The 11,497-nt window shown below is 28.1% G+C and overlaps 1 protein-coding gene across 1 annotated transcript; it reads left to right on the top strand.

Annotated features, from left to right (window-relative positions):
• Positions 1–4,042: 4,042 nt before the first annotated feature.
• On the top strand, positions 4,043–10,385 carry LOC100169194 (fragile X mental retardation syndrome-related protein 1; the record flags this gene model as incomplete). Its single annotated transcript, XM_001949524.4, is given in 11 exon segments — positions 4,043–4,580; positions 5,319–5,371; positions 6,602–6,922; positions 7,029–7,413; positions 7,473–7,610; positions 7,924–8,067; positions 8,130–8,320; positions 9,005–9,389; positions 9,443–9,580; positions 10,066–10,209; positions 10,273–10,385. Coding segments are annotated over 11 exon segments (2,063 nt in total), but the record flags the coding sequence as incomplete, so codon positions are not given.
• Positions 10,386–11,497: the final 1,112 nt, after the last annotated feature.

Here is an 11,497-nt window from a genome sequence, read left to right as displayed (position 1 = left end):
TTGCTAATAAATTGAACTATCGTAAAAAACCAACATACAAACATAGATAATATTCTTACCATCAAGTTTCATAATAGGTAAATTCACTCTAATTTTTAAACTGACGAAGCTATACATGTGTTCTGCTGAGCGTAAATGTGCTATGTTATGCACTTGTAAGATGGAGACAACAAATGCGGGTGTGGCGTCCTCATAATAACAATTTGCCCCGTTGGAATGATATTAATATAAAAATGATTTTAACCTATAATAAGTAACAGCTAGGAATACCTTAGCTCTTAGACCGTAATCTGAGTGCACTAGTGCAGTACGACGGCCAAATTTCAGTAATGCCGCAGTGTATATTTACACGAACGCTTCAGCCGGTTTTTCTTAGTACCTACTACCTATATAATTGTTGTATACTATTTGAAAAGCTAAGCTCATTAGAATAATGCTCAATTAACCCTCCCGAATTGGGAAAATGGTAAAACAGTGATCTCAACATACGGCCCACGTACCCTTTCTATGCAGCCCGCAATAAAAATACATTTTGAACAAAAATATAAGAATAGATATATACATATTATATAACATATAAGAATCGTTAATTTTTTACGCATCATAAATACATAAAATATTATCTACCGTTCATGTTTTATTTTTACTTGTTCAGAAAACCCATTATACTCGTTAAAATATTTAAAATCAAATCTTATCTACAAGGATAAATATAATTTGTTCTTCGGTGTAATAATGGATAACAGGCTAACAACTTGACTGTGGCCAGTGTTGTTTTGTTCATACGAGTAACTAGTTGCTATTCAAGTTTAATTTTAAATTTAAGTTTATACCTACGCGTAATTTGATCGTTTTAATGTCTTATATCAAACCGATGAAACGTAAAATTGACCAAGAAAGACGGGCTTTTCAAGAGAAATGGGGCTATGCATACTTTTTTACTAATTTTAATTATCTTACAATATGTTTGAGCTGTAAACAAAGTGTATCTGTTATCAAGATGTCAAGTTTCAAGTGCAGCTCAAAAATAAAAATTATCAAATATTCAAGCTATTTTTAAATTATAGTTATAATTTTTTTTTAAGTTAATGTTCATCATATTTTTTCAATGAGCACTTTGTAGTAATAATAAGTCAAATATAAACAACTACTTTGTTTATATTTTATAAATATTTTTGGTAATAGTAATTATAATAAAAGTAATTTCATAATATATTAAGTCACATTTAAATAAATGGATTTTGTATGCCTTCATTTTGTCATTAGTTTTTAGTGTATAAGTATAAAAATGACTCTTAAAATTTGGCCCACGAGTTTTTTTTGAAAAAATATATGGCCCGTAGGTAATTTGAGTTTGAGATCACTGGTCTAGACCAACAAACTTTTACGAGCTGAAAATATTGCTTACCAGGCTACAATGCATATTATTATTGTATCTTTAAAAATTAGATTTTATCTATTTGAGCAGGATTAATGTAAATAGTGGTTTTAATATCATTAAATTACAAGGCAAAACGAAATAAATATAGAATGTTATTAAATAAAAACTAACACAAAACGACAAGGGGATTGCAACGCACATATTTTTTATACGTTTTATACCAATAAGCAGTGGTAAATTACACATGCTTCGGAATGGCCAATTTAAATTTTTTATACATGTTTGAATTCATTGATAAAATATCTAGGCTTCTTAGGAAATCGATTTTCAATTTTCAATTTAAAATGAACTTAAAATAACCATTTTTTTTTTTTTAGAAATCCCATGAAATAATTGCACTACATTTGTATTTATTTTGGGCACATCTGATTTTAAATTAAAAAAGTGATTGCTAAATTCAACCATTTTTTCGAAATTATATGTCACATGAATTGCCTAAATAGTGATCCTTAAAATATGCTACGTTGCAGCTCCCTTAAAATTATTTCACACATTTATGTACCTTAAAAAATATACAATTTATCCTTTCTATTTAATTTGGTTTCGTACTTTCGTGAAATTATTTTTCTACCCGATTTACTTTTATTTTAGCAAAAGATTTAACTACAGCATTAGATACTAATTAATTATTATTATAGTTACATTTTAGATTCTGAGCGGAGCAATGAATGTTTTGATTTTACAATGATTTGTGTTTTTTTTGTGTGTGTGTCTGGTTTGGGGCAGTAACACTGCTTGGATTTTTTTCAAAAGAATCTAGTTGGTGCATTCAAAATTTTAAATTCTTAATAGTTTTCAAAAGCGCAAGAAAAAACAAAACAAAAGTTAAGAAAAAACGGTAATTTTTAAGCAAAATCAGTTTTCGACATAATCAATTTTGATTTTTAGTGTAACTCTAAAACAAATAACCGTAGACGGGTATGTAGATGCAATTTTCACTGAATGTTTATATTAACATTTTCTATACACATAACATTTTCAAAATATCTTGACTTGTTTTAAGTGGTTTACGGACATTTTTAGTTTCTATTTTTTTTAGTTTTTCTTTCTACAAATTTCAATAAAACTGTGTTCGTTGGGTGAAAAGCTTGAAAATTGAATACAAGGCTCTGCTAATATAATATTACATTGACAATTGAAAAATATTAAAAATACAGTCACAATTTTTTTATAAGAATTTAAAAAATTTCAAATTTTGACAAAATACGTAAAAATCTAGAAAATGTGCAAATTATTTTGAGTAAGAAATACATACAGATTTTCTTTTTAAATCAAAGATTTGAACATTTAATTCAAGGCCCTCATAATTTTGTTCCCTGTAAATCAAACTAAATTGTACCTACAACATTGGATATTCACTTGACTACTCAAGTATCTAGCGATTTTCTTATTATGTTGTAATTCAAAAACGAATAACCATAGACACTTGAAATTTATATCATATGTTTATTTTATTAATCTTATATTATTTTCAAAATATTTTCACTGTTTTCGAGCTGTTTACGGACATGAACAATTTTTTTTTTAGATTTTTTTTTTTTTAAATCACAGTAAAATTGTATATTTGTTGGATCAAAAAACGTGTAAATGTAATACAATTAAAGCTCCTGAATATCGTTACAATAGCAGTTGAAAATTACATAAGCACACATTCTTTTATATGCTTTTAAAATTCGATTTTTGACAATATTATTTAATCAAATTTAAAATTTAAAAAATATGTATAAAATTGTTCAACTTTTATAGCTAAGGATTGACAATTTAAAACAATGCTTATATCTGTACCTACCTAACTAAAAACTCTAAAAATAAAAACACAGTTTTGTTTTGTAGTTATTTTATGTTCAAATTTGGACGAAATTACTTAATATTATAAGTAACCAAGAACTACGATTTTAGTTATTTTGTTGTAATTTTATAGTATTAATTCAACTTACCGGCTACCATATTAACAATAAGCAGGGTTGGGATTTATAGCACTTAAAATTACACAAATATGCGCTATAATATTACCTTAAATATCACTAAATATGCGCTAAAAATATGCAATAAAAACAACAAAATATGCAAAAATAGGAAATTTATTAATTAATAATTTTATAATCACTTAAAAATTATTATAGGAAGGTAGTTACTTAAGATTTGAAATAATTTAGTCACTCTGATTAGAATCCAAATGTATTATCTATACAACGCATTCAACACTTGGTTGTTGATAATCGGTGATTAATAATCGCAGTAGAAATCGACATAAAAACTTAACAAAATCAGCAGATAACAAAAATTAGAAGTTAGAACCAAATACCTAATACGAAATTATCGTAATAATGCGATTGAAAAAAATCCAAAAACACGTTTACTAAAATAATATAATTCCCTAAAATATGACCGATTTTGATTCAAAATAGGTAAAAATGTAAAAAAAATCTCAAAAAGTCCAAAAAAAGCAAAATAAATAATAATTGATTCATCGCATGAAAAAGATCGACTACTTATGATGGATTTTGTGTTGCCCATCATTACGCTGCGCGCGTATCGTTGATAACACTTGTTGCATACATGTTGCATACAGCATATTATCACAATTATATTATTATCAATTATCATCATAGATGTAAAATGTCACTTTTTAGTGTAAAGCTTCGGCATAATATTATAATTTAATAAATATTTAATATGTCTATATCGCATTGTCGCACACTCGTATTCGGAAGCATCACTCACTCTCTCGACTCTCACTGACTCACTCGCCGACCGATCAAAGAGCAGCCGCCAATGGACGATTATCGAGAGAACTGTTTATTATAATATTTGTAATTATTATTTTATTATTACTGTACACAGCGACGCTGCCGAAGTCGTATCGCACGCACGCTCACGTTTCGCAGTTGTGGTCAGTGGTCACTGGTCACGTACGACGTACTCACGTCGACTTCTGTGGTCACTATAACTCTCTCGCTGTATACGCATTAGGCGTACCGGCGAAGACGCCTCATCACTGCTCCGACACCGACACCGCTTGCACCCAATATCTAGACGAGCAAAAGCGACCAACAGTCGTCAGAAACGCCACACACCCTGCGCAGCAATGGACGACAATAAGGTCGAAGTGCTCTTTGAGAACGGCGTCTATTACGAGGTGAGTTCGCGTAGGGTTTGGAAAGTGGTGGCTGCCGCCATAGTGTCTGCCGGCGGTTTTCCCCGTCGAGTCGGCGGCTTGCGACTGGGTCTCCGGTCTCCACTCAACCCTGTTAGGACAAGTATTTTTATCCTTTATTCTCGTTCCCCTTTCCACCCGTTGTATTGAAAGTGCGCACCACCGGTTGGAATCAGGTCGTAGCTCGGTGTGTATTGCACTTTGAGACAGTGTATGGAAAAAAACATTATTAATCATTCATCTAGACATTTTTGTTCCAGTCTTATTTCAGTAAAAATCGGAAGGATATGTTTTTTTATGTAAGTTTGACAGAACGTCGGAACTCGGTTAATGTTTAAACACAGACTCAATTAATATTATATTTTAAACTTTATGGTACTCAATTTGTTCTTAAAGGTTTTATTGGGATTCAATTTGTATGCTGCTAAATAAATTAGCTGATTCATTTCTATCATGTGTTGGGTACCTATCTACAACATGTCTCTGAAGCTTTAAGTGGTCGTGATTAACGGAGCACTGATATATTAGCTTAGAATATTCTCTTTTGGAACATAATATATACTGATTTATTATTATATTTTACCTAACATTTACCTGGTACATACAAAATGGTTTAAGATCTGTAGATTCCTACAATTTTGTATGTACCTATTTAAGATTATTCTTAATTTACAAAAATGATAACTGAGTTAAAGAATTAATTTAATTTATATATTTTAGGGCTTTGTTACGGGTGTAACGGAAAATGAAGTTCTAGTTTCTTTCCCTGATGAGTGAGTATCTCTTATTTATATTTTCTAATAAAACTTTTTTTTAAGCATTTTAATCAAAATTACAAGTAGGTAGGTACATAAACAATTAAGAACCTATGTTTGTTTTTTACCATAAATAATTTATACCTATTTCAAAAGTAAGGTTACCCTTGAAAAAATCATGTCTTATTAAGTCAGGTTCGATATTAATTATACAGTCACCTATATCAAAATTATTTTAATATACTTTATACCTAATGATCCAAATATCTAATACCTAGAGTTGATTTTTTTAATTTAATTAGCAACTACAATTATTATATGTAATAGACTACCTACTCTTTATTTGATGTATGATTTTAGTAGATAATTACTATCTATTCTTTATAAAATAGTTTTTTATTTTCAATTAATACCTATTAACCCTCTTGAAATCTATATTAATAGATACTATAATACCTGTTAACTTTCTAGAAATCAATATTTATATAGGTATCTTTAATCCAAACCTTTTGTATATGACATTTAAATATTAAAACTATTTGATATAGTTGGTATTGTCTAACAATAAACTAATACACCAATCATTAGTCACTAAATTATATTTAAGGAACCTTTAGCTCACTACTAGTTATGAATCTAGAATGTAGATACTACTATTTATAACCGTGCTATTGATTCAGTAAATGTTTAGAGATTATTCGTGTAACACATTTTATTTTAGTTATCACTAAATATCCAATAGCTTAAATATTAAGAGACATCACTACATCAGTATTCAAATAATTAATTACTATACTTATCAATACTTACTATTTTTGTTTTTAAGATGTATTATATACTTTTTTTATAATCTCTATTGATACAAAATCTATTATGTACTTACTAGTTTGGTTTGCTCTAAAATTGGTCATTAAGTTAATAACATTTAAATTGTTTTTTTTAATTTGTTTGTTTTTCAATTTTCAATTAAATTTGACCGAAGATTTTTTAAAGATGTATGTGATTATTGTTAAAATTAATAGAAAGAAATTAAGCCTTTATTATCTACCTTCAATAGATAGTATACAAAATTAGGCAATGAAAATAATGAGACTAATATGTTTTATTAACATTTTTGTTTATGTATATATAGAGATAACTTGTGGAATTTCTTATTATAAGTTTCTTTCCCGGATTGTCCTTGATCACTTTAAAACATTAAATTGTTAGTATCTTGCCAAATAATTATACATCCTTTATAATTTTTAGTTGGTATCCTGAAACTGAATTCAACCATGACAATGTTCGACTCCCATTGTCAGATGAGCAATGTAGTGCAGAGTTTATTGACAATCAAGAAATAGAAGTAAAATCGGTCAGAGAACCTCATCCTTGTTACGGATGGGTAAAAGCAGTAATAAAAATGATCAGTGGTAACCCACCATCCCAGTTCGTTGTTCAATATTTCAACTCAACAGTTATAGAAATAGTCTCCCCTGATAAAATCAGAAACAGTAACATAAATTCACACATTAATGGCAATACATTTTATACGTTTGATATTGATGTACCTGAAGATGTTAGAGAAATGTGAGTATAATAAAAATAAATATATAATCTATTTTAATTAAAATGTTTAGTTTAAATTGAACTGCTGCAATAATATTTTGAATAATAACAATGTTTAATCTTTTAGTGCTAAAATCTATGGTATCCACATAGATTTCCAGAAAGCAATTGACGCATCTCGAGTGTTCTATAATGCTGATCAGTCAGTATTGAGTGTTATATCTCGTTCATCATTGACCAGTAAAAGAGCATTGATGTTAGCTGACATGCACTTTAGAAACCTGAATGAAAATATTATGTTGCTTATGAAGACTGAACAATTAGACATGCAACCGGAAAATTCCAATCTACAGTTTACATCATCTTATACTGATGAATTTATTGTATGTAATAATCTCATTGGTTTGGCTATCGGTACTCGCGGCTCCAATATCAAACGAGCTCGGAAGATTGAGGGTATTACGAATATTGAATTAGATAAAAATACTGGTGTTTTTAAAATTTATGGAGAAGTAAGTTAGATATAATATTATTGTAACTTGGTAAAAATATCTAATAATCTTGTTTTTAGAATAAAGACGCTGTAATGAAAGCTCGAGGAATTTTAGAGTTTAAAGAAGAATTTATTCAAGTTCCAAGAAATTTCATAGAAAAAGTAGTTGGTAAAAATAATAGCAACATCCAAGATATTGTTGATAAGAGCAGAGTGGTAAATTATTTTATTATTTTTAATATTAGTAATTTGTAATACACAATATTTGTTGGATTTAAAATGTTTTTCTTAATTTAAAATAATGTTCTTCTATACAAACGTTATCTTTATGAAATTGGCAACATTATGGTTTTATTGTCAGTTGGTTACTATTTACTTTACTAGTAAGGATAGTTACTTATTGTAATTTTGTCATTAAAAAAATATTTTATGTCTTTTTTAAATTCCTAGCATTATTTAATTTTTATATACTTGGTTATTGTTATTAGTATTTCAATTTAAATAGTTTTTTATATTTTTTTTATTGTAGATTAAAGTGAAAATTGTAGGTGATGATGAGACACAACCTACCATTCCTTGTGAAGAGGGTCAAATCCCTTTTATGTTTGTTGGCACGGTAGAAAATATATCTAATGCTAAATTTCTACTAGAATATCATTTAGAACACCTTAAAGTATTTATTTAATCTGTTTATATTGGAAAATTTTCAAACAAATTAGACATTTTTATGTTTAGAAACTTGAACAATTCAGTCAAGAAATAGTTGGAATGAAGCAAGAGTTATGTAATAATCGACCGTCAGCTGCCCAATATTTCAACTCAACAGTTAAAGAAATAGTCTCGCCTGGTAAAATCAATTACAGTAACATTAATGGCGATACATTTTATACGTTCGATATTCCTGTACCTGAAGATGTTAGAGAATTGTATGTATTACAAAATAAAAAACTAATGTGGGTCAGTACGCACGCCAGAAGTGAATATAAGAATGGTAGCGTTGAAAATTGTTTAATTGATCGATAAAATACAAATTTAACATATTGTATTAATATATATTTTTATGTACTACACCGTACAAGTATGGTAATTTATTACTGTACACCGGTTAACACATGACAGTAATTGCAAACTTCTGGAGCCCATTTTCTTGCCAGATCCACACAATATATATAAACTAGAGAACCAGGCGCTCCCACTATAATTACGTTTACATATTCCTATCTACAATAAACAATATTTAAAAACAAATGTAACATTATTAATATAAATCTAATCAGTGTTGAATACTCATTTAAGTATTCACTTCGGTTATATGTACTGACACACCAATGTATTTTAAAATACATATTAATATAATCATAATATGTTGATACAACAGTAGACCAATAATAATTTAAAAAAATAATATCTAAATAACCAAGAAACATTTAACAAAATATAAATGGTATTAATTACTAAATAAATGTTTCGTAAGAGTTGGGTTTATGTTAAACAGTTGGCTGACACTTATGTAGTATTCATTTCAAAAAAATATTTTATAATCAGTTATAATAGTTAAAATTGAACAACTACAAAAATATTTTGAATAATAACCATGTTTAATCTTTCAGTGCTAAAATCGATGGTATTCACACAGATCTTCAGATAGCAATTAGTGCATCCCTGGTGTCATATAATCCAGATCAATCAGTGTTGAGTGTTACATCTCGTTCAACATTGACCAGTGAAAGAGCATTTATGTTAGCCGACATGCACTTTAGAAACCTGAACCAAAATGTTATGGTGCTTACGAAGACTGAAAAATTAAACAAGCAACCGGAATATTCAAATCTACAGTTTAAATCACCTTATACTGATAAATTTAATGTACCTGATGACCTTATGGGTTTGGCTATTGGTGCTCATGGAACTAATATTAAACGAGCTCGCAGAATTGACGGTATTACAAATATTGAATTGGTTAAACATAGTGGCGTTTTTAAAATTTATGGAGATGTAAGTCAGTTTTATAGTACTTTAGTAAAAATATCTAATAATTTTGTTTTTAGAATGAAGACGCTGTAATAAAAGCTCGAGAAATTTTAGAGTATAGAAAAGAATGTCTTAACGTTCCAATAGATTTCATAGGAAAAGTAATTGGTAAAAATAAAAGAAACATCATAGATATTATTTACAAGAGCGGTGTGGTGAGTTTTTTTATTTATCCTTGTTTTATTATTTATTTCCAATATAAGCAATTTAGAAAGCCCAATATTTATTGTATTTAAAATTTTTCTTTTACTTGAACACAGTGCTTTAATATACAGACCTTTGATTCATTGACTTTAAGACATTGGAGACATTTTGCATTTTTAGAAATTGTACACAAAAAATTACTTATTTCTGAAGAATACTATAACTTTATTTTTAGTATTCATTGGTATTTGTAGGGTGTAATAAAAAAAAAAAACTATCATTAAATTATTTTAAGTATACTGTAAGAGGATTTAAATGGTTTTATTATCAATTTGTAGACTACTATATTACTATACCAAGTATAGTTCTTTATTCCAATTTTGACATTAAAAAAATATAATCTATCTTAGTAAATAATATTTACATTTTTAGATGATTGGTTATTGTTATTAGTATTTCAATTTAAACAATTATATTTTTTTTCTTGTTATTGTAGCACACCATATTAATTGATGGTGATGATGGGACACAACCTACCGTTCCTCGTGAAGAGGATCATGTTCCTCTTATGATTATTGGCATGGTAGAAAGTATTTCTAAGGCTAAACTTCTAATAGAAAATCGTTTAGAAGACCTTAAAGTATTTATTTAATCTGTCTGTTCTAGAATATTTTTTTAACTAATTAGAAATATTTATATTTAGGAACTTGAACAAAATAGAAAAGAAAAACAAACTGGAATGGTGCACGATTTACATAGTATACACAATACTAGACCAGCTATTCAACATGCCACGACGCATAGGCGAAACAACCGGTAAAGTAGTACTATTTTAGTATTATAATATATATTTGCTGTGCTGTGATAATTTATTTGTTTATATTACTCGGCTGTGCATATAAAAAGTTAGATACAGTAGAGGGGATATTTTTGCTTTCAACTGTAAGAGTCATAGAATTGTATTCTCAAAACACACTTACCCTCTCGCTGGACTTAGTGTATTATTGAAATAGTTATGTTAAATTGCATACAATATAAATATAATTTTCATACATTTTTCAGGAGTTAACATTTTCATAGTTAAATATATGGTCACTTTCAGTTTAACATTAATCAACCTGTCACTGGTCGTGTAATTTTTATTTTTACTTTTGGTCACGTGGTATAAAAATTTGCCATAATATGAAATATACTTAAAATATTACTTTTAGTTGGTACTTTGTAACTAACAATAACTATAATTAATATACATAAATAATTATTTAATTTAAATTGCATATTATGTACATACATAATACATACATTTAGTTATATGAATAAAAATTAAAATAAAAACTGTAAAGTTATACAACACTATTATAATTTTAACTTTTCAACCGCGCGGGGTAAATATTCTCCAAACGGATAAACATTGTTCTCGACACGCTTGTACCGAAAAAACTAAAATAGTTTTTGATAAAGTAAATGTCATTTTCGAATTATGATGTGATTTTGATAAACTGATCGAAATTACAAATCCATATTACAGATAATTACAGAAAAGTACATATTTAAAAATACACTGGGAGATTATTTAACCCGCGTGACAGTTATGTGTTAAGTAAGAGTTGTGTTTTAAAATGTTTAGTTAACAACAACTAACAAAAAGGTGGGTAAGTGGATTTCGCTCTGCTGTACAGTAGGTTACAAGTGGGTCACTGTATAATGGATGGTATTAAATTTGAATTCAATGATATAATATCATTGTATAAGAAAAACGATTCTGAGCGGAGACGGTATGTTAGTCTAGGTATAAGACATAATATTATATTAGGTACCTATAATAAATTCCAAATTAATCATATCATAATATTTATTAGGTACTTATAACGCGTTATACATCAACAAAAAACCGTGGTACTATCATAGATATATAATAGTATACTTTA

This window comes from Acyrthosiphon pisum, chromosome A2 (genome assembly GCF_005508785.2).
Source record: "Acyrthosiphon pisum isolate AL4f chromosome A2, pea_aphid_22Mar2018_4r6ur, whole genome shotgun sequence".
In the NCBI taxonomy this organism is placed as follows: domain Eukaryota; kingdom Metazoa; phylum Arthropoda; class Insecta; order Hemiptera; family Aphididae; genus Acyrthosiphon; species Acyrthosiphon pisum.
Note: the sequence above shows the minus strand (reverse complement) of the source record. Positions and strands in the feature narration are given on the sequence as shown.